Genomic DNA, 24720 nt, shown 5'->3' on the forward strand with positions numbered 1-24720 from the left:
TACTTGTCAGTAAGTGGGCAAGGCATTCTTATAACCTGGATTTTTCTGTCTTCAGATGTCTTGTTATTTCACAGATACATCCCACATAAAGCAATCTCCTACTTAGAGCAACAGCTTGGGCAGGCAGAACTTATCTTTCTATATATTCCACAATACATATTCCATAAATCTTTGAGCTCTTGTAGGAACTTGTTGATGATGAATATGATGACAATGATTAAAATAATAATACATAATATTTGTGGGTCTGTCCAAAGAGCATCACACACAGTATCTATTCTACTCTTTATACTAACTTTATAATGCGATTACTATAATTATTATTGCCATTTTAAAGACAAGGAACTTGAGGCTTAGAAAATATTAAGCAACTTGACCAACATTACTCAGCTTATAGGCAACAGAGTGAATCCAGATGTGTCTAACTCTAAAACTTTCGTATTAGTTTGTGAACTGTTTGTGTCTCAACCATTGCTCCTTCTAAAACTGAATATTCTTGCTGCTTTTTATACAGTAATTTTTCAATAAATTTTTATTAAATGGATAGATAGGATGGATAGATGGATGGATAAATAGATGAATGGATGGATGAATGAGGGTTTAATGAATAAGGACAACCAGTGAGCAATGCATTTCTGCTAAAATCCAGGCTCCCAAACACAAGCATTTGTAGAGCCTTCCTGTCTGTGTACCAGGAACCCTTCTGAAGCATCTCTTCTAGCAACAAACATAAAGGCAGGAGACGAGTGAATGTCTCCCCTGTGTCAAATGGTCTGTCAACCACTTCCTTGCTGGCTGTTTATTCATCATCTCTAGCAGAGCCCAGATAGGGTCCGGGCTCCCCGTCTCTCACTTTCAGGTGTCAAGCTCACCACATGTGGTTGCAATGCCTTATGCAGCAGATTTTACCGAAGAAAAATCTAAAAACCACACATACAGACCTATAAAAAGCACATAACTGTTTTTAAAGGTGACAGATAAAGTGTGAATCCAGGCTTTTCAGAGAGGGAGAATATCCTGAAAAGAACATGTATTAAGCATCTACCATTTGTGCTTTGCACAATAGTAAGCACTACAACTTAATAAGTTAAAGTGCAGTTTGAGCAAAAAAATTATAGATATATAGATATACACACATGCAAATTATATAGCACAGATAAACATGCATACATATATAAATTATATGTATAATTGAAATATAATGCATAAACAAAATAAAAGCAATTACATCCCTCAGTTTGAAGAGAAATAATAAAGCTGAAAGAGCTGGAGGCATCCTTGCCAAGATTTAATGGTACAGAGGAAAGAAACTACTTTGCCATCTACATAAGTGTTTCCTCTGTTGTACAAGGAAATTTACTTAGAGAGCACATACTCTTTCGAATGTTTGCCCAGCCCACACCCCTCATCTTCCAGAACAGGGTCCCCAGCAGCTCTGTTTGTACTATGTGGTCCTGTCCAGCCAAAGCTGATTGGGCACATGACTCAAGTTAAATCAGTCAGACTCCTGCAAATAGGGCTTGGCACTGAGAAATGGCTATCGGGGTGAACTTGACCATGTGTGAATATGGAAAGCCAGAAGCACAGAGACACAGAAACAAAGACTCTGCAGAGAGAGAGAGGAATCATACAGTTCAGGGAAAGAGGACATTTGAGAGACTGAAAAAGTAACTGTCTTGACCCCATTTGTCTTTTAGCTTTTGTTCCAGTCCTTTCCTGAATCCCTGCTGTAATTCCTGCCTTGTTTCTATGAGACATCTTTATGTCCTTATAATTAATTTCATGTTTGTGCTTAAGCTAGCTCAACTGAGTTTCTATTACAGGCAAAGGAAGAAACTATATAATCTTCAAGATATTTTAGCAAAACATAGGCAATAATACAAAAGCCTTTATATATCTCATTGTAATAATATGTATTTGAGCAAAGATCTAACTAATAAGACTTTTACTACTGCATTGATTAATAGTGAATAATTTGGAATGAATTTTAAAATGCATTAAAAGGAGACTAAATAATTAAATTATGGTACATACATACAATTGAATTCTAGCCAAACATTAAAAAAATGTACATTAGAGATTTTTCAAAATTAGTTTCTCTTCATTTACTATCATCTTATACTTGGCATCAGGTTCATCATGTTTAACTCAATACTGGTCAAATCTTTAAAACTCTGACTCTTGCAAAGTTTTTGTCTGAAAACTAAATGGGTAACTAAATGCGGTATGACTGTAACGTCCCAGTTCTTCAGAACAGACCAAAAACCAATCTGATTCATAATCATCATATGAGATTCCTCTATGACGTTCTCATACTTAAATTCTACTTCCTTCAACCCCTTTTCTTAGGAAAAAAGAAAAAGAAAAGGTTAATGATCTTTTAATCCAAGGAGGAAATTAAGCACTAATCCTCTTACTTTCATCCTCAGTAAAACATAGACATAAATGCTTCTCACTTTGCATCTCCCTCATTTTTTTATGGAAATCTCTACTAAGGGGGAGATCATAAAATAAAGATATTTGGAGATGATCTTAGTGTAGACACAGGCATAGCACTAAGACAGAGAGAGGTTGTCAACATAACAGAGATAATGGACAAGGGTAAATGAAAGAGATGATACCACCAAATGGATGAACTGAAGATTAATCTGATGGTTTTCTGAAACTTAAAAATATCAAGAAGTCATAAGTCAGGTACAAAATAAGTTTTAAAAAAGTTTTCAATACCATTGCTTTTAGTTTGCCATAGTGAAAAGGTCACGATCTTGAAAGTCAGTGACATCTGTGATCAGTCTCAGGGCCCCACTTGCCTACTGGATGACCTTGCGCCACTTACTGAAACCCACCAACCTTAGTTTTCTTGCCTGTATGTCTGGGTAATAGCATCCTAAAGGACCGCTGTAGAGATCAAATGAAATAAGTGAATGGAAAATACCAAAAAGTCTCTTGCTCTTTGATGTGATAATAGTATTTCTATCATTGACCTTTGGTACCTACCATATGGCAGACCAATGTTTTCACTTGCATTTTATAATTTATCTACTAAAACCATTAAAGTATGAATGTGTTTCATTATATTTAAACTTTTCATACTACTGTAACTACAGAGCAAATTTTGTTCTCCTGATCATCGTGTCGGGCCTTGTCACTAAGTAGTTTTTCCTTATGCTTAGGTTGAGTTGGAGTTGCTCACTTCTGAGGTCAAGCCATCATGAACACAGTCACAGTTTCCCAGTGCTATGAATTCACAAGGGCCACTGTACTGATGCAACCAAGAATGTGGGTCTTTTTCTTTGCTTTTATGTCTTGACAACACTGCTCTTCAACCAAATTCAATCACTTTGCAAGTGTAGAATTCTACAATAATTCTACTTAGCACCCAGGTATTAGGATTGTTACTGTTATGGGGAGATGGCATAAGGAGTCAAAAAAAAGAAAACATGAAAACTTGGAAGCAATCAAAATATTTAACAGTAGGCAATGGTTAAGTGGTCTATGTTTCTCCACTTCTCAGAATGTTAGGCAGCCAATCTGTTTCAAACACACACACACACATGGCCGGGCACGGTGGCTCATGCTTGTAATCCTAGCACTCTGGGAGGCCAAGGCGGGTGGATCGCTCGAGGTCAAGAGTTTGAGACCAGCCTGAGCAAGAGTGAGATCCCGTCTCTACTAAAAATAGAAAGAAATTATATGGACAACTAAAAATATATATAGAAAAAATTAGCCGGGCATGGTGGCGCATGTCTGTAGTCCCAGCTACTCAGGAGGCTGAGGCAGAAGGATTGCTTGAGCCCAGGAGTTTGGGGTTGCTGTGAGCTAGGCTGACGCCATGGCACTCACTCTGGTCCGGGTAACAGAGCAAGACTCTGTCTCAAAAAAAAAAAAAAAAACTGCATCCTATTCCAAATATAAAACGAATAGCCTTCCTCTTAAATACTTTCCGGACAAAGATCTTTGCAATATTTTAAGTATATTATAAAAGCACACACACACACACACACACACACACACACACACATACACACATGCATGCCTTTAAAAATGGCAAAACATTTAGAATATGTCGTAAAATGAGAAAAAAGGTAACAAAACAATATTATAACGTGGCCCAATTTTGTAAAATAAAATACTTTTACTAGAACAACCCTCTTAAAATGGTCCCAATTTTGTAAAATAACAGGAAGTATACTCCAAAGCTTATTTCTAAGAACTAGGATTATGAATTAATTATGCTTTCCTCCTTTTGCACATATGTGTGTATTTATGTGTGTTTGTGTGTGTGGCAAGAGAGAAGGTAATAGAAAGAGACAAATAAAATACACACAGAGAGAATGACACTTCCAGGTTAAATTCAATATAATACATGGTAAACCTTGAAATTTCTTTCTTGGCAGTGCCTGGCATATAATAGGTGCTGAAGAAGCCTTTGCTGGATCAATGGCTATTTCAGCTAAGCCACGTGGAAGCCTGAAGAAATCTCCCAACTTCCTCACACAGTAGGCATTCAAATGAGCAGACAACTAGTATCCCTTATACCCAGTGTCTCTGTTTCCTTAGAAAGATTCCTCTGACAGATTCTCATGCCGTGACATTCCTATTAATATTTTATCAACCTTCCTTGACTACTCAATACACACCAAGCCACATGTATTATTTAATTTACTCCTCACCACTACCTATAAGAAATGTTCTATTGTTACTTCCATTTTGTAGCTATGGAAACCGAAACATAGATGATGTAACTTTCCCAAGGGCATGCAGCTACTAAGGTGGGGCTGGGACCTGAACATGAAAATGTCTGAAGCCAAAAATTTGTCTTTAACCAATAAACTACAGTGGACCTTTTATAAGCCCCAGACAAAAAATTTATTTTAAAATGTAATGACAGGAAAAACTCTACCTTCTTTAAGGAATCAGCTAGTTCTTCCTTTCTGATAATGAGGACAGTGTAATTGAACATGTTTCCTTTTCTCTTTGGCTGCCAAGGAAGTTCAGGGACAAAAGTAAACCTGTTGGCCCTCACAGACTACAACTTTGGGTTTTCTTTTCCTAGAGCTCAACTTTAGACTCTGTTTCTACATTCCCTGGGCCGAATTTATATTTTTATTTCTACTTTATTACCTGAATTTTTGTTATAAATCATCTCAAATCCTCTGAAGAATTTTTTAATAAAGAAATTATGCATTAGTCAGTATCCTTGTGTTTTCATTTGAAGACTCTTATTAAGTCGCCCTTCTGACTTGTCTTCTCCAAGTTTTACAAACACACAGTTCCCATAGGTCTTCCTCATGAATCTTATTTGTTAACCACAGAATAATAATCTCCACAAAAGTATTTCTACTTTCTCTTACAGTAATTTTTAACTTAGACTTTAAATCTAAAGTTCATTACTCATGGATGTAGGACATGGTATCCTTTGGCCAAACTTCCTTTAGGAAGAAGCTGAATGTAAGGATTTTGTTTTCTCTGTTTTGGATCCTTATTCTACCCTCCTATCTAGAAGCTGCTGCCTGCAATGTACCACAATAAATATAATAAGGATTTATAAAGAAAAAAAAAGGAAATTATGCATTCGGAATAAAGGAATACGTCATCACGTATGGAGCATACCGTTTTTCCCATTCACGGAGCTGCCATCTCACCGTAGCATCCTCTGTGTTGTCTAAAGAAGAAAAACCAATTAGTAATTTGTTCCAGGTTCATAGGCTGTATGTTTCCTTTTAAATGCATTCTGTGGTTCTCGCTAAATCATATTAACTTCAAAATTGCTGAAAAGAAAATAAAGCTGATCACTTGATAGCCCAACTGCAGTCTGTAGTTTGGTTTAGTTCTAATTTTAGACCTTACTTTTCAGTGACATCCGTTCAGACCCAAAACTTCAGTCACTTGCTGACCTTAATTCTTACAGTATCAGATGAAGTCAGCATTACCAAAAGGAAGGCCACCCGTAAAACAAATTTACATGTGCCTGTTAACACATAGGTATATAATTCTAAATGTACGTGTTTGGAAAAAAAAAAAAAAGGAAAGTATTCTGACCCACTTTAAATCAATGTTTCAGTAAAAGGCTAATGAGAAACTCACCTAAGGAAGAGGCTTGGTTTCCATGAGGTTAGTAGTTATTACTCACAGGAGAAATTGACATGCTCATGTGATCTGTTTGTGGATTTTAATGAAAGGATTGGAGAAACTGTTAGGTTGTGATGACGTGATGTGACACATCTTCCTTCTTGCATGGCTTGGTCTCCTGCACAGCTTCCAGGAATTATCTTGGTGATGTGAGGATGCAAAGAGGATACGTTAACAGCCAATCTCCTTTACCCAAGTGATAAAGGCATTGCACACTATCTGGGACTCACTGGAGACAGATTGCCTTTCATTCAAATACCCCATGTAGGTAATATAATGGCTGTTCAATATTCTTTGGGCCATATAGACTAGGTGTGTATTTTAAGGATGTCCAAACGGTTCTGTGATCTGATTCCATCAGATAAAAACAGTCTGGTCTGAACTAAGTATAGGAAATATCAAAAACCAATAGTAGAAAAAAGGAAATGAGTTACTCAAAGTAGCTGTTCACAGATGGTCTTCAGCAGGGGAGAACACCTAGCAAGGGTTAGAATGACTGATGATGGGAAAACAGAATCCAAATGTTGAAAAAGGATTCTGCCTCTCATTTCTCAGCACTCACCAGCCCATTAACAGTGGCTCTGTAAAAATGTCCTCATTGTCAATCATGCCTTTAATTCATCCTGCCATATAAGGAAGGGAATCTCCTTCACACAGGAGTACAAATGAAGCCTTTATTCACCCCTGGCGAGTTCCCATCTGCCAGTCCCTTGTTCCCATTGGCCTTAAGGAGCACAGCCACGATGAACACATAACCGTGTAATGCTGGAGAGGAATAATGATACTATCAGGCTGACACTACGATTGATATTTCCTGTCTAATAAACCACATTAATTACATATGTGTTAAGTTCTGGTTCTTGCAAGACATGGTAACCTCAGTGAGGAACCTCTAGCACATAACAGAATGAATATCTTCAAATTGGGGGTAGAGAATTTAGATCTTGATAAAGTGGGTCTCAATCTGGGTCTCCACTAAATCCTGACTTTATCAACTCCCCAAAGCCTTCTAGATGGTTCTCTGTTACACAGATTCTCCCCTCTAAATGTCATGTTTTCTTTTTAAGTGTCTGTGTGACATTTCTCCTGTGTGCTGGCCCATTTTCAAAATACCAGCCCCCAGGTTTAAAACCCAAGAGAATTCTCTCCAGCTATTCATCATCCTCCCTATATTAAATCAAGATCAAGAAAGAAGGAGTCTTGCCCGGTGATATGCACAGTATTAAACAAAATGGCTCCCACCTCTACAAACAGCCACTGCCTTTAAATTATAATTATTTAAATTATACACATTAAATTATAATACATATTGATCAGTAACACTGGCATGATGCCTCCTCCTATCCTGAGATTTTTATTTTTTATAAAAAAGCTGTAGAATAGAAATTAAAAAGACAATAGTCTCTCAATGGTAACCCTACCACCTAAGCAAAAACTAAACATTAGTTTATTTATTTATTTCATTTTTTAGTAAGTCTTAATTTTCCACCACATTGAGACAAAAGACTCCACAATACTCTCTCCTAGACACAAAAGGGAAAAGTTTTCCTCCATCTCTCACATTATTCCCTGTTATAAGTAGAAAGAAATACCGTTTAATGGCCTAATAATTTCAAGGAGCCTTGAAAATCATTTCCCTAAATCAAGAAGCGCACAAACATTTCACCACTATCATCCCTTCAGATGCACGTGTGGTTCCTGAGACTATTTTCCAGCCTCCAATTGCACACGGCTTTTCCCACCCACCCAGCTCCCAACTCACGATGTGCAGCTCCCCATTGCTTGTGGTCATCTGTCTCCAGGTCCCAGAAAGGCAAGATGGACCAACCTGAAGACAATCACTAAGCAAAATAGTCACCCCTAATTTACTACTCCCATTTGTCCTTTACTACATTCTTTCTCCAAGAAGCCACGGATAATCAAAAGATTGCCTCATGCAAAAACTCATTTTATAAAGCAGGAAACTAACTTCAAAGAGATGATGTACCCAAAGGCATGCAGAGCCACAGTGAAAACAAAGGTATCCTCTCATTCGGTGTTCCAGGTACTCTACTTCTCAGTCCAGCATTCCTTCCACCTCAGTGATGAGGTTCCAAACCTGAACCAGTGGCCCCTGAAGATAAAGATGGAGAAGAGCCCCTCCCCACTCTGCACACGTTTCGTGCTTCCAATTGCTCTCCAGGGTCCTCAGGCTCCCAGCTCAAGCCTATTTCTGGGAAATCAGCCCTACTCAAGGTAGGGCACACCCAGATCCAACCACCTCATCAAAATGATCATTTTTACACTTTTACAAAAAATTCATTTCATTTCCCCATTCTTATTCTAAAGCAAGGGCCAGCATTTCAAAGGACAGCATACAAGCTGAGTTTCATCAGCACAGAAGGCAGAACAGCTAGAGTCCGCTTTGTCCCCTTCACCATCAACCAAAGGAATGAGCAGCAAGCACATTCTCCTCCACCTCATGTTTGTCAGAAAGCAACAAGCAAAGAATTCTCCACTCTGGGGTAGTCCAGAATAGGCTACACCCTCATCATATTACTTTCAAAAAAATCAAAACGGGGAGGGCCAAGGCATTAGACAACTCAGCAGAACTACTGGAATGAAGCTGTGTTCTAAAAAGAATACTCAAGATTCTGAGCTTTTCAAAGAACATTATTCATACTGTCAATCAGTTAAAACACTGAGCACTTCCTACTTACTAGACACTATGCCAAGCGATGCAAAGACTAACAAGGTAGTTACCTGTCTTCAGGTAGTTCACAGTCTAGCAGGAAAGTAGATTATGTAAACAAATGGCAAGCAGTATATGTGCAATGTGCATGAATGGCCGTGAGGAACAAGCAACACAAAAGCAACCTGTAAAAACCCACGTTATAGAAAGGGCCACATTAGGCATCACGGAAGTCACAAAAATGAATAACATGCTGGCCTTGAAGGCTTACAGTAAAATCTAAAAATGCAAATACACAAATGTCTTATGTCAAGTAGAAGAACAAGTAGCATTTTTAATAAGCTGAGGGCCAGGAGGGGCATTTCAGAAACAGTGCCTCAACTAAAGGTATGAAGGATTTGAAAAGAGGAAAACCAGGACCCCATGAGCCTGGGTCACGGAGCATGGTGAGAGGTGAGCCTGGACAGGAAGTTTTCACAGACTCAAATACGAATTCAGTACATTTCATTGTGTAGGCAAGCTACTCTAAAAAGGCACAGTCATATCCATGCACTGAGAATCATTATTGCAAGAATGTCAAAGGTGGTCTGAGAGCAGCAGTTGGGAAGAGCAAAGGCAGCCAGTGAAGCCATCCAGGTGAGTGAGAGTCTGAGTTACAGGAACAGCAGTAGGCCTGGAAATAGGTGACAGAAGTGGGAGACACTGTAGCTCTGAGATTGCTACCTGATCGCATGTAGGGGAGGGGCAGGATCTCTCATAGGGACTCCTGTCTTCAAGGGTAGGTAGATGGTGATGCCAACACCATCAGTGTCTGCTTCACCTACCACGGTCATCTATCGTCACCACTGAAATTCAAGTGTTGGTGGCCTCCCTCATCCATCAGTCGGGGTCTATCTCTCCAGGAAACAAGCTCCTTCAGGCATGGCAACATAGGGAATTTAATTCAGGGAACCGGTCACAACGGTCACTGAGATTGGCATCAGCAAGAGGCTCCTACCATCCCAAGGCTGGAGGGACAAGGGGAGCAGCAGTCCTCTGGGAGACAGAAGGAGGAAGCCCCTGGCTCCTCTCCCCTTCCTGTTCCCACTCCCAATCTTCCACCCTCCAATCCCACTTTGGCTGAGCCCAGCCGAAATCCAGCTGAGGGGGGTCTGCGAAAGCAGCCTTTGGCAGCAGCCCTCTGAGCTGCAGAGTACAGCAGGGCAGGGAGGAATGGATCTCTGGTCAAATGGGCCCAGGAAACTTTAAATACACTCCAATCACTGAGTTGGAACTGCCGGTCATCCTCCCTGCACGAACGTGTGCAATATGATACCCTTTGAGGGCCTGGGAGGCGGTGTTCACCTCATTGGGGTGAAGGGCAGAGAAGGGTGCATCTGTGTCCACTGACCCCTCACCTTTGTCATCCTTGTCCTCATCCCTTGTGTTCCTGAGCAGCTACACTGAAGGACCTGAGTCAAAGTTCATCTTACTTAGAAAGTAGAGAGACAAGGACGGCTATTTCCTTCTTTTCCTCCTCACTACTGTCTACTTCCCACTGCCTGCTTTTGCTCTGCCTCCATCACCTTCTTTAGTCTCCATCTCCATTTGCAATTCCTTCCTCCCTGTGTCCGGCCACCTCCCCTCATTCTCTCCTCTTTGTCTCATTCCTCCTGAAGAATTGCGCGAGATCAAGCCTCAAAACACCAAATAGTGGTAAGTGGCCTGGTAACATGCAATGTCACACATGCCTTTCAGAGTAAATCTCATGTCTCTCCAACCTACTTATTCATTCCTTAAGCAGAGTAGACATGCAACGAAACGGTTGTTAAATTCAATTACATATAATAGATCCTGCCATCTTTAGATTATTTTTTCATTTTTTGTTTGTGTATATGGTGGGAACTTGAGTCATGTCTGGAATTGTTTAGACAACAACTGCCCAGGGAATCAGTGAGAAAAGGAAAGATCAAGTGAGAAATCAAGGTACATGACACCAGGAGACTTGTATGTAATGGTAAACTTTTATTTCCCCATAAGCTATTAAAATAAAGTATAGCCCTTATGGCAGCTTTATGTATGTTCACAAATACATGATATTGACCTGTAGCAAAGCATCTTGGCTCAGCTTCGAACAAGTAACAGCTCCTTGAAGAATGAAGAGAAGACGTGATCTTTAGAAACTCGAATTTCTGCCCTTCCCATTTTCCTTCAGAAGCAGATATTACCCGTCACAAAGGGGAGGTTCTTCTCTGACCTCATTTGGGGATGGAAATTTTAACCTAAATGGTGTCACCCCTGAACCCACTCTGACACACCAACGTAAGTGACCACAGGAGGAGCAAATTCCTATAAAAAGAGAGGAGGTAGCGCTACACGTTGTCCACCTCGCAGCAGGCGCAAACTCTTCGATCAGTCCCCGCGGGATCGGAAGGAGCGACGATGACCGCTGGGAGGACTTCGCTGGGGGTGAGTCCCGCACTGACGTGCGATGCTCTCGTTGACACGGAGCAGACGCTATTTCTGAACTGTGGGCATGCGAGGCTGGATTCTAACTACGAAGCCCCAAGAACATTGTATATGTAGGATGGGAAATGAAAGCTTCGGTACATACTTAAGTCGCTGTGCAGCATTTTCAAGAACTGACATACATCAGTTTGAAAGATGAGATTAAAACTGAAAGACAGCTGTATCGGGGCTAAACCACACAAAATGTGTCATGTGATGCTGCGCAGTAAGAAGGAATGTTTATTGAAAGATTGTTTTCCTGAGTACAAAGGATTTAATCTAATTCTCCCACGGCATTTTTCTTTACTCCATTTTCTTTAAAATGGGTCACTATCTTTGAAAATTTGAAAGCTGTGGCAGTGACCATTGATACCCTTATCTTATACCATAGTCTTGGTACATCAAAACTATTTATTCTAATTATATATATGTATAGCTGTGCTTTCACATAAATGGCTTTTATGTTTTAAAATATTTAACTTAGAGTATATTTTTAGAAATCTGATTTTATTACATGAGTCAATATGTGTTCAATTTAGAACTAGAAAATACACCTAAGAAAATATAAGGGGATCCAGTTTTTAGGTGGATATTTGCCAGAAGCACCAATAGCATTTCTAATATTTATATTGAGACCACAAAGATTTTCTACAGCCCTTTCTTCCAAGGTGCACGTTTGACCTCAAATAGGGTATCACAGAATGCTAGGACCAAGAACAATGGTACAGGGGTACATTTCCACTAGAAAATCAAGGTCATTATTCTCCCATTGACCCAAAAATGATGCATATGTTGACGGGCTGACGATAAGCCATGACTTGACATTTTTACTAAAATTACTGCCAGTCAACGTAGAACGTGTCTTCTCTGAGTTTGTTGACTTCTACGAATGTTGAAAACTGGTTTTAAAAAAAAAATGCCACGATCTTAACATTATATTGGTCATCTAACTAGATTTTTATTTAACTGATCTGAAAATTAGATTTTCCTGGAGCATAGTATATTCTTTACGATTAGCAATACATCATCGTCACAATTAGTCAAAAAAAAAACCCTACTAATCCAATCTCTCACCTCTCTCTTCTTTCCCATTCAGTTCCAGTCACTGCTGCTGCTGCTGAGTCTGGCAGCTGTAACGATGGCAGGAATAGCAAGCCCACAAAATCCAGGATGCCCAAATACTGAGGGCAAGAACTTCCCCCAGACTGTGAACGTCAATCTGAACATCCTCAACCGGAATACGAATCCCAAAAGGCCCTCCGATTACTACAACCGATCCACTTCACCTTGGACTCTCCAGTACGTAAGGGCCCCAGATGACAACTCTATTCTTCACCCCTCTTAGGTTTCACACTGCCATTTAAGTCACCTAGAGGAGGATCTTTTTCACTCAGAATCATCAGTCAAACCTGGAAGGGCCATAGTACACGCGATGATTCTCAAACTTTCTATAGATTTCTTCAACAAAGCACAAGATCCCCACCCCCCATAACACTTATCCTGTTAGATCTCATTGTCACTGACACCAGAAACCAACCAGATTAATGTTAATCATTATTCTAATATTTATGAGATTCCCAAGTCTATTATTTATTTATACTCAAAAAAAAAGACATTTATCATAGGGGATTAATGCTTGGATTATCTTAATCAGAGCTACAGTTGAGAAGACTTGTTGAAAATAACTAATAATTAACTAGTGTTTTAGTGCCTTTTTTTTTTTTTTTTTTTTTTTTGTCATCCTGTTTGCACTGGGAAAATATAGCTTGAGTCTCAGTGGAGAAAGTGTCATGTTGGGAATTTCTACCCTTTTTTGAGTTACATAGTATTGATCTCTCCAACATACCTATACTTGCTGTGTGCTTAGTACACCTAGTATTTAGACCCCATCAAGGATTAAATACAAAATGTATTTTGATCATCTGACTTATGCAAATAAGCCTGAGTTATATGGAAACTACAGATTGACCTGACTGTAGGATTTGTTCTCCTCTTCCCATTACTAAGAATAGTTAAATCAATTCAAAAGTCAAAGCAAATCATTTACTCAGCTGAAGGAGAGGGAGAAGAAAAGGTTATAGAGACATGTACACTTTTGTTCTCAGCCCTTTATCTCAGCTCTGGGCTCTGTCCCATGAATGTGCTGTCAGATAAAATTTTGATGCACTCCCTCTTTCAAAGATAGACTTCATCAAGTCAGATAAATAGCTGTCTTATTCCTAGATGATTCAAAGTCTACTCTTCCCTTGGTCTTTTTCCGTCTATCAAACGTACCCTAAGAAATTACCCTTTGTGTCGAGCTTAAATCATTTCTGTGATCTCAGTCTAACTTATTCTGTTCATTCTTCAAAGAAATTGGGAAGAACTGATCATTGTCTTCTTTCCTATAACACTTTATGTGCTTGAAAATCCAAGTTTTCCCCAAAGTCTTTCTCCAGGCTAACATCACTGAAAGAATTTGCAATGCCTATGATTTGTCACACTATGAATTTCCTCCCTTCATTTATGCCTGTTTGATTCCTTTCCTGCTTCACCAGGAACTCACTTTCCTCCTGGCTTTTGTCTCCCCTGCAGCCGCAATGAGGACCCTGAGAGATACCCCTCAGTGATCTGGGAAGCCAGGTGTCGCCACTTGGGCTGCGTCAATGCGGAGGGGAAGGTGGACTACCACATGAACTCCGTCGCCATCCAGCAGGAGATCCTGGTTCTGCGCAGGGAGCCTAAGCACTGCCCCTACTCCTTCCGGCTGGAGAAGATGCTGGTGGACGTGGGCTGCACCTGCGTCACCCCCATCGTCCGCCGCGTGGCCTAAGAGCTTCGGGTCCCATCCGAGGCTCCCCAAAGCAGTTAGGTTTTCCAAGGAGCAGACCCAGCCCTCAGGAAATCTCATATTTCAAAGACACAGCCCCATTTCTGACCAGACTTAACTAGGATTCTTAAAATAGTTCATCCAGTTGAAGTTTCAGACATAACACCTTGGTTCGGAGAGGGGATCTGAATTATCTTTCTCTCTCCCCAAGGAAGAAGGCTTAGAATGAATACCAATTTGCTTCTTGTTTGCTTTTCTAAAGGCTTTAAGTTATTTATGTATTTAATACTCCCTGGGATAACCTGGGAGCCTTTTAATGAATTACCTGCCTGATGTTGTATTTCTTTTTAAAGAAGACAAGATTCTACACTTGGGAATTTTGTTATTTAAAATGTAAAACCTATATTTATATGAGCTATTTATGGACCTATTTATGTTTCTTAAGTCTTTAGAGAAAGGTGAAAAAGTATAATTATCAGTTCTGCCTGGGGAACTCCTAGATAGGATTGAATGGCAGTTCAAAATTTCTTGAGTTTTTACTACATATGAATATAGTATTTTCTCCTCTTTGTCTCTTAGAAGTACATAACATGGCTGGAAAGAGAGAAAGACTAAACCTAGTTTCGTATTTATAAACTTAAATTCTGTAAATTGTTAAAAGTGTTACAAGACATACAGCAAGGTTAACTCTCTGTTCTGTTAAACCCTTATAATAAAATCCCTCTGTAATAATGGAAAGAAAACTTGTTTCCTTATTCTTTCTCATTAAAAATACTTCAGCAAACTCAGCTCTTCCCAGTTGGGAAGAGCGTGCAAATTCTCCTATAGAGCAAAACAAAGCATGCCTTGGAGTAACAATGCCCTGGAACCACCCAAGCTCAAGTTCTCAATGTCACATGCCTTCGAGACAACAGAGGACCAAAGCTCTCATACTGTTAGCCGAGGCTGTGGACTGAAGCATTCCAAAATGGATTAAGCAAATGAAATAATGGCCCCGAGAAATGGCATGTCATTACTAAAGATCACGTGGGGCAAATGAGACCCTCCCCAAGAATACAAGCTGTGCTGGGAGGAGAGGCTAGGGTGTCCGGCCTCCCCCCAGACCCAGCTTCCTTCGAAGGAGATCAACCGAGAGGAACACTTCTCTCCTCCTCACACCACACTCCTAGGACCTGGCTTCTGTCTGATCCGGTGCACTCTGGGACACACAGGAGCCAGTGGGGCCAAACACACTTGAAGTATGAGAAAATTTCAGACCAAGTAAAATAAAAACTGAATCACATTCAACTCCAGAGTAGTTTCAAGTTTCGAGTCATAACCATTTCTCCCCACGGCCTGGCATGCTGACTTGCCCTACTTCTGGGGGGCCTCTGGAAATTCTCCAGCCAGCTGTGACCCCACCCAGAGGCCCAGGGCTTTGCTCTGCCTCTTTCCCAGTTTTCAATCCAGGGCTCAGCTCCCCAAGCCGCCCCCTTCCAGAGTCATTTTGTGCTTGTACCTCTGGGTTCTCGGGGCCCCCTGTCACCATCTCCCCACAGGAGACCCACAGGCAGCTGCCGCTGGGGGTTCTCACAGCCTTTGAAAACCGCTGCTCATTTTCCAGTTTTCGCTGAATGGTGATGGTGAAAAGAAAAACCTGTTTTTGTTTTTGTTGGGGGGCAGGGATACATATTTCTCCATGGTCCTGAACCACGATTTCCCACTAGATTGGTTTTACTGGGAGTGGCAGGGAGAGGTAGCCGCCTTCCATGCTCCTCCTCCCCCCACAATGCGCTTGGCTTTTACTGTCTCCCATTTCCCCAGTGGCGCTGTCACCTGCCCCGTCCTGCCTGCAATCCGTGCGCTTTCCAGGCGTCCTCAGATGAGCCCCTCCTCCGCGTCCGCACCGTCCCGCCCGGGCCTGGAAGGTGTTCAGGGCACTGCTGGTGTTAGAGGGATCCAGAGATACGGGTTGGGGGCATGCAGTGACATCCCCCCACGTCCCCCACGTCTGTCCGTGGCTCCTGGCGGCTCCGCACATTCTCCGACCTCTACCCACCGTGTAAAGTCCAACGCGATAGAAAGCGCTTTCTGCCGTCCGGCCCTGCTCCCCGCCTGCTCCATCTCATGGCACCTCTTCCTTGTGGCGAAGTTGTGGTGACCGCCACGCTGTTCTTGGCCCCATGAGCGTGTGGCGCGGTCCCTTAGCCGCGAAGGCTCTCACCGCCTTCTCCCTGCGGCTCCCTGCGCTCCCGCAGCCTCACCCCCCTGCTCTGCTCAGGCCTTACTTTGGGAGGCCGAGGCGAGAGGATCGCTTGAGGCCAGGACTTCGAGATCCGCCTGGGCAAGATAGTGAGACTCCCCACAACCCCGTCTCTACAAAAAATTAAAATATTAGCTGGGCGTGCCGGGCCTATAGTTCCAGCTACTTTGTGAGGCCGAGGCAGGAGGATGGCTTGAGCCCAGGAGTTTGAGGTTGCAATGAGCTATGATGACGCCACTGCACTCCAGCCTGGCAGACAGAGCCAGATCCTGTCTCAAGAAAAAGAAAATCAGGCCAGCGCGGTGGCTCACACCTGTAATCCTAGCCCTCTGGGAGGCCGAGGCGGGTGGATCGCTCGAGGGGTCAGGAGTTCGAGACCAGCCTCAGCAAGAGCGAGACCCCCGTCTCTACTAAAAAATTAGGAAGAAATTAGCTGGCCAACTAAAATATATATAGAAAAAATTAGCCGGGCATGGTGGCACATGCCTGTAGTCCCAGCTACCCGGGAGGCTGAGGCAGGAGGATTGCTGAAGCCCAGGAGTTTGAGGTTGCTGTGAGCTAGGCTGACGCCACGGCACTCACTCTAGCCTGGGCAACAGAGCGAGACTCTGTCTCAAAAAAAAAAAAAAAAAGAAAATCAGATCAAGTAAAATCAAATCTCTGGAGACGGAATTTGAGAAACTATTCTTAACAAGCTCCCCGGTTGATCTTGATGTGTTCTTCTGGCAACCCTCCATAGACCGGCCAACCACCGATGGAGAGGATCAACTTGAGATGCTATCTCAGAATGAAGATGAAGAAATAAATTGATGATAAGTGTAAATTGATCTTAAATACAAAAGATAGAGAGTACAGGTAAAATGTGTGAACAACAGAAATTTCAAATGAGAAACCTGAATAAAGAGACAATAAGGAAAGTTGTAATAGGAGAAAAGATTCCTGGGTTGGGAATTTTTTTTAAAAAAAGTGAATCTGAAAACTAAGGCTTAGACAAAATTAATTGAAAGAAATCATATCCAAATATATTCAACCATTTTTTTTTTAATTTTAAGAATAAAGAACATATAAAACTTATATCCAGGAAGAACATATAAAATACCAAATCAAAAACCAAAATTTTATTGACATCAGACTTTTCCCCATCAAACACTGGGCAGTAATGGAGTAAAATCTTCAAAACACTACAGGGGAGAAAGCACAAGTCAGAAGCATCTGTTCCAGCAAATCTTCCTTAACCACCCGATGACAAATTTATATTTTATTGAGTTGTACACTTATGAGTTGTGCATTTTTCTGTATGTATGTAGTAGTTCAAAAAATTCTACTTAACTGTGATGGTTAATCTTAGGTGTCAGTTTGACTGGATTAAGGGATACCCAAACAACTAGTAAAGCATTATTTCTGAGTATGTCTGCGAGGGTGTTTTCATTTGCATCAATGGACTGAGTAAGAAAGATCCACCAACACTCAACTTAGACAAGCACCATCCAATTGGCTGAGGGCCCAGACAGAAAAAAAGGCAGAAGAAAGGTGAATTTGGGCACATTCTCTCTCTCTCTTCTGGAGCTAGGACACCTGTCTTCCTGTGTGTGTATGTGTGTGTGTGTGTATGTGTGTGTGTCTCCACACATACCTGTTTGTATATACACATACACATACACATACACATATAGATCTACTATTGGTTTTGTTTCTACGGACAACCCTAATACCTTAAGAAAAGAGAAGTGTTTCACACATATATGTGCTCAAAAAATATTTATCAATAAAAGAATAAATGATTAAGCCAAAAATCCTCAACCAAATAACATTCTATGAAGTCAACAGAAAAACTTTCTCAAGTATGTGAGGACCTAGAAAATGCTAGTAGGCAGCCTTTTTGGCAAAACCAGTATGCAGAGAGATACTCTGCCTGAGAGATGACTCAAAGCTAAGAATTTATGATGGGGCAGTCGGGGACCCTCTGTGAGCACTGAAACTAGGTGTGCATTGAATCATGCCTAAATAATGGTTATAAATTTTTTAAATGAAACCTAAAGTCAAAATAAATGATTTTTTAAAAAGAATATCTGAAGTATAGGTCAGAAATAACAACAAGCATCATCATCTAGGCCTGTAATCCAGAATTCAGTAAAACAAGCAAAAAACTGGCCGTGGAAGGGAGTGACAGAAGTAGAAAGACACAAAATTCCTCAGCTCTAGTGGAGCAAAATCAAACGTGTTTGCTCCATATTGGCTTTGACAAGTAGACAATTTGAAGGTGACTATACTATGAAGGAAGAAAAAAGACGTTTCCAGACAGGAAAGGTCTCAAATAACTTGAGGATGTGCTCCATCCTCAGGAGAGGAAACCAAGACATAGGAAGGTACAGATTATGAGAAATAGAGTCGGCACAGGAAAGAGGCTAAGGAACTTCCTGCCAGGTGGGCAGTGGGGATCCCAGGATGGCAACTGTGCCCCAGAGTAGTGGGTGTCCAGTCCAGAGTGGAGCCATGTGACTCAAGGGACAGACGTATTGAGGACTGTTGCCAGCAATGTCCTCACTGTCACCGAACTGTCTTTGGAATCTGAGGACAGAATGGCCAGGTAAGCTTATCCCAGGTGCTTATTTGTCCTCCTTGCCCCGCTGCCTGGATTAGTTTAAGGCATTCATTTCCCCCACCAGGAGGTCTGTTTTGACCTACCTACCTTTGAAAACCGGAGAGTAGGTAGGGAAGGCTCAGAAACAGAAAATACAGAGCAGTCTACTCACCCTGACCTTAGTCCTGCTACACAGCAAGAACCTGCGGTGTCAGTTGAGGTAGGCTAAAAAGCTGAAGAACAGACCAGAATCGCAGTTTATTTCTCACTCACATAATCATTCAAGTGAGGAATTCCTAGTCAGTGAGCATGTCTCCTCTATTTGGGGACTCAGGAACCCAGTCTTCTTTTTTTTTTTTTTGAAACAGAGTCTTACTCTGTTGCCCAGGCTAGAGTGCGGTAGTGTCAGCCTAGCTCACAGCAACCTCTAACTCCCGGGCTCAAGTGATCCTCCTGCCTCAGCCTCCCAAGTAGCTGGGACTACAGGCTCGGCAACCACACTTGGCTAATTTTTCCTATTTTTAGTAGAGATGAGGTCTCGCTCTTGCTCACGCTGGTCTTGAACTCGGGACTTCAAGCGATCCTCCTGCCTCGGCCTCCCAGAGTGCTAGGATTACAGGTGTGAGCCACCACACCCGGCCCCCAGTATCCTTTTCATCTCATGGATGTAGAGGTGCTGGGAATTGAGGTCCCTGGATGAGCAGATGCATCCCAAACACAACTCTGCTCTGGTTTCTAGGGGCAGGCAGCTGGCCAGCTCTGCTTCACTGGCCCTACCCGACAGCCCTCAGGGTTTCTCAAATCTCACTCATGACCTCCCTGGAAGGTGCTTTTATAAAATCCCAGAAAAGCTGAAGCCAGACTATGACCACGATAAAGGATTCAACTCGGCTCCTGGGAGCCTCCTCTAATAGCAGGAATGTTGCCTTCTCCTCATCAGCTGGGTTTGCGTTTGTCCACCTGGGGGATTTTCAAAACTAAACATCATGTCATTTAAGGATGCAAAGACAGATGTGATACAACTATAAATAAAAGCAAAGAAAGATGGACACAAAAGCCAGGGCCATGGTTCCTCCTGGAGGGAAAAGAAGGGAAGGGAAGGAACAGCAGGTCTTCAAGGTCCTGGCAACATTCCACTTCTTAACGTGGGTATTGTCTCAAGTGTTTAAGTTTGCTTTGGGGGGTTTTTGTAATTGTTTAAATTGTACACATACATTTTATTTATTCTTTTGCATTTTTGGTACATTTCAAAAGTAAAAGTTTTCAAAAGGTATGGAAGAAACCACAAAGGAAAAGAGTGATAGACTCAGCTACACAAAATAGTAAATCTTCTATATATTAAGCATTACACTGAAAGGCAACAACAGATTGAAAAGATATTTATCGCAGATACTGCAAGCAGTTAATATCTAGGCTATTAACCTGAATACTAGACACATTTCCACCTCAGAGCTTTCGTCCTTGCTGTTCCCTCTGCCTGGTACACCCTTCCACTGTCAGCCTGATGAACAACTCCCTCCCTTCGCTTGTGCAAATTACACCTTCTCAGTGAAGCCACTTCTGGCCCCCCTGGCACTCCCCCTCCAACTTCCCCAGTTTATTTTTCTCTGTAGCATTCACCTCCTTCTAATATACTATCCAACTTACTTTTTTCTGTTTTTGTCTGTCTCTCCCCACTAGAATGAAAGCTCTGTGCAGGTAGGAATTTTTGTCTGCTCTGCTCAATGCTCTATCCCCAGTACTTAGAACAGTGTCTGGTACATGGCAGGTGTTCAATAAATATGTGTTGAAGGAATGAAAAAAATGGATATTAAAAGCTCGTGATAATTTACAAGACAAGCATTAAGAGCATCTGCTAAAAGGACAGAAGAGATAAACTGACAATTTACATGATATAAGACATCAAAAGGTCTTAGAAGCACATGGAGAAATATTTACTATCACTAATAATCAAATAGATTCATAGTAAGCAATTCTGTGCCTATCAAACTAGAAAAGCTTTTTTTTAACTATAGAAAATGTTGGCAAGAATGTGCTAAATTGATCAATTATTCACTGCTAATAAATGTAAATGAGTACAACACTGAAAAGCAATTTTATAATTTAATTCAAGAGTCTTAAAAATGTTCATGATCTTTGGCCCAGTAATTATACTTATAGAAAGTTATCATAACAAAATAATTTAAAACATATAAGGGGAAAGACAAAACTCTGTAAATAAACTTTCATAACATATCATAAAAATTATGAAACCATTTTAAATGTTCAAAATGTAGTCCCTAATCAATGGCTTGGGCTCTGAAAGATTCTCAAAGTGTCCACCAAGAATTCCCTGTTGTATAGACGGCAGCTGGCCCGCCCTGGAGAAAATTGTGAATGAGATGCAATCTGGCTTCCCTTGGCCCATTTAATGATCCCTTTCCCCAGCACTTTGTCAAAAGGCTGCCACCTGCAGTTCCCTCTGGTAACTGTGACCATATTTCCAAAAGGCCAATACATCAAGACATGAGACCTAAAAGGCACCTGTCGGCCACTTCTGGGAGAGAAGAACTTGGGATGAAGATGTGTAAACTTCAAAACGTTGAAATTTTTAGCATGGATTCAATGATTTGGGGAGCAGTTGGAAAAAGACTTACAATTCAAATGGGTTTACACAACTGTGAGACAATGAAAGCTCTTCCTACAGTCCAAAAGCATCCCTTTATGTCCTTCTCATCAAATCTAGCTTTCTATTCTCTCCGCGTCCTTTTCTCGGCTGCCTTGCAGGAGGGTGTCTAAACTCTACGAAGATGTGAGTGATCTACATTAGTGATACCTCTCCCCCACATTTCCATTTCCAGAATGGATCTCTAATATCCCAAAAGAATTACTTTCACGGCAGGTACCAGCAACAAGCAGAGCAAGGAAGCTTTTTCTAACTCGCCAAAAACCAGATGCAGCAAAGCGGGTAGTGAGTAGCATAGACTCATTTTCTACAGCCCTGACCAAATCTGGCCTCAGCTCTCATGATTTGTGACTTTAGGCAAATTCCTTGTGTCTCTATACCTCAGTTTCATATTTGAATATAAGGATAACAATGGAAACAACCTGTAAGTTGGTATTGAGAATTAAATGACATAATGTTCATTATGCTGCTAGCATGGTGATAGGGCCAGGGTGTAGGAAATGCTCAATAAATGTGATTTGTTATTGTGTTTATTTCTTTGTATCTGTTAGGCAATTGGCTGTCCTAGGTATAGAGTAGCCAAGAGGGAATCCTGATTCACCACTGACACAGTGGTGTAGTATGGTCAGGGAGAACATAACCAAACCGAGAGGCAGCTAAGTCATTTTCTGCCCCACATGGGGTCTGGTTTCTGGGGTGGGTTTCTTCTGCAGCTGCCAAGGCCCCTCCACTCTTTTTGGCTTGGATTTGTGTCCCATTTGGAGGTCAATCTGCCTCATAGCTGCTGCCCTATAGTCAGCCCTAATCAAACACCAGTGGGAAGAACTGGGAAATTCAATATTTTTTGTTAATTTGATGAGTTTTCTCATTCTTTCAAGTATTGATTGGATGCTTAATCTGTGTAGGTTTTTATACTGAGTCCTTAGGGCAGTGAAAAGGAAACATAAGGCCATCCCTCAAGAGAAGAGGATGCCTACTATTCCTCCTCCTCCTTTTCCTCCTCCTCCATCTCTTCCTCCTCCTTCCTTCTCCTCCTTCTTCCGGCTTGTTTGCGACAGAAGTTTGCCAAGGAGAGCAAAAGACGCAGCTTCTCCAGAGGTAGAGGCACATAGCTAGGTCTGTTTTACAACTTTCCAAAGCCTTAGGCACTCTGTTGAAGGCCCATGCACATTAGATCCAACCGTAAAAATGCATCCACATCCAACAGAAGTGTTACTAACGTATAATTATTTCAGCTGAATTAATTGCAATTGACTAACATGATATTCAATTATGTAAAAGCACATAATTTAATTTCATTTTTATTTTGTTGGCTTCCTTTGGCATTTTGGAGCCAATTAATTCCTTTTTCCGCTTCTCAAACATATTTCCAGCCCTAGAAAGGCTTATAAACCCTCAGCACTGTGCCCTGGGACTTAAAGGACAAAACGGTTCTGGCTGTTGGGTTTAAATCCTAGCTCCATCCGTTATTTAGCTCTGTGAGTCTGAGTAAGTTGTTTAAGCTCTCTGGCCTCGATCACCCCATCAGTCAACTGAACCCATTCAGACACGCTTAGCAAGCTCTAAGCCCAGTGCTTTCCAAAGAGAAATAGCTCAATAACTATTTCTTTTTGTTTTCTCATTCACAGTCTACAGTACTCCGAGCTAAAGAGATTGAGGTTGAAAGGGGCCTACATGCGTATAACATCCCCTTCCTGTAAGTTCCAAGGCTTAGTCACTAAGGACCTCAAGTGGACTGTGCTGAAGGAAAATTCTATGGGAAAGACAGATTTTCTGAGAAACATTTTTGTGCCTCTTTCTCTTCATTCCTAGTCTCACACTTCAAGCTTCATGCTTTGCATTCGGCAACGAAAACAACAAAACTCTTCCCTACACAGACATGGGAGCAGCCATCCTTGGGATCTAAGTCTCAGGCCTCTTGCATTCTTGTGTCTTGGTAGGGGGTGCCGTGAGGATACAGAGAGTTATAAGAGAAGCCCGTGGGTGGGCCTAGGCAACAAGAACTGGAACCAAATATGGGCATATCAGGACATCGGGGGTGGTGGAAGACTTGCAAAGGGGCTGCAAAGCAGCTGGCTTTACCAACCGATCAGCTTTTCTTGGTTGTTCTCCAACAGAGCAAAGCCAAGTGACCAAATGCAGTTGCCTGTTTTTCTTAGATGGAACAACTGTCATCCACAGAGCCATTGAATACAATATGGATTAATCACTTTATTTTTTAATTACATGGAGCACTTATTTTTGGGTAGAACACCATCGTAGGGGCTATAGAGAGATCCAAAGATGAGTGGTGAGTTTCCGATCCTCAAAGAACCTACAGTCTCGTGGTGCAAGGGGAAGTGGGAGTGGAAGGAAAGAATTGGGGTGTCACAGCAGGATATAGGCTATGCTAGTGGTACAGATTGTAGGTATCAAAGACATTCAGAAGAAAGGTACTTCACTGGTGGATGGGAGAGTGAAGAAGAGCTTCACCTAGGAAAAGGAATTTGAGCTGTGCCTGGGAAACATTTCAGAGTAGCTGGGGAAAGAGATGAGAAAAGGAATTGGAGGCATGAGGGGGAGGGAGAGAGACAGAGAGAACAAGCACAGGTTCATGACATGTGTTTTTCCTGTTTCTTTGACTACCAAGGCACATGTAGAATCCGGTTCGGAAAATCAGAGCCTGTCACAAAAAGAGTGAATCAGGAAGGACGGTGCTAAGCACTGACAAGAAAGGCCTGGTGACTTCAAGGGCAGTTGCTTATCCCCACACGTCTTCACGTCATCAGGCACCCACTCTCGCCAGGTGTGTCATTTAGGGCAGAGTTGACAAAGTTGGTTCTCAAAGCATGAAGCTCGTTCTTGGTAATGTAGGGGAAGTTGATAAACGTCTGTGGTTAAAAGCAAGCAGCCGTAAAAGGCTCAGATCAAAGGTGACCTGTACCTCATATGCCTCATGCCGGAACACCACAGCTAGGTTTCTCTCATGAGTTCCTGAAAGGAGTAACAATCACAGTGATTTGCACATACCCATATGTGTGTCAAATATAGGCGATGGTCATGGTGATGATGATAGTAATGAAGATTCCATGATAAACATTTACTGAAGAGACCTTCGTCATTGGTCCTGTGCTAATTACTGGGAAGACAAAGG

General features: G+C 41.6%; 1 protein-coding gene across 1 annotated transcript; it reads left to right on the forward strand.

The window, feature by feature from the left end:
- Positions 1-11224: 11224 nt before the first annotated feature.
- Positions 11225-14171, forward strand: IL17A (interleukin 17A). Its single transcript, XM_045542205.1, has 3 exons — positions 11225-11251; positions 12393-12589; positions 13865-14171. The coding sequence occupies exons 1-3, from the start codon at positions 11225-11227 to the stop codon at positions 14100-14102; spliced, it is 462 nt and encodes a 153-aa protein (XP_045398161.1). The 3' UTR covers positions 14103-14171.
- The last annotated feature ends 10549 nt before the right edge of the window (positions 14172-24720 follow it).

The sequence above is a fragment of the Lemur catta genome, chromosome 2 (assembly GCF_020740605.2).
Source record: "Lemur catta isolate mLemCat1 chromosome 2, mLemCat1.pri, whole genome shotgun sequence".
NCBI lineage: Eukaryota > Metazoa > Chordata > Mammalia > Primates > Lemuridae > Lemur > Lemur catta.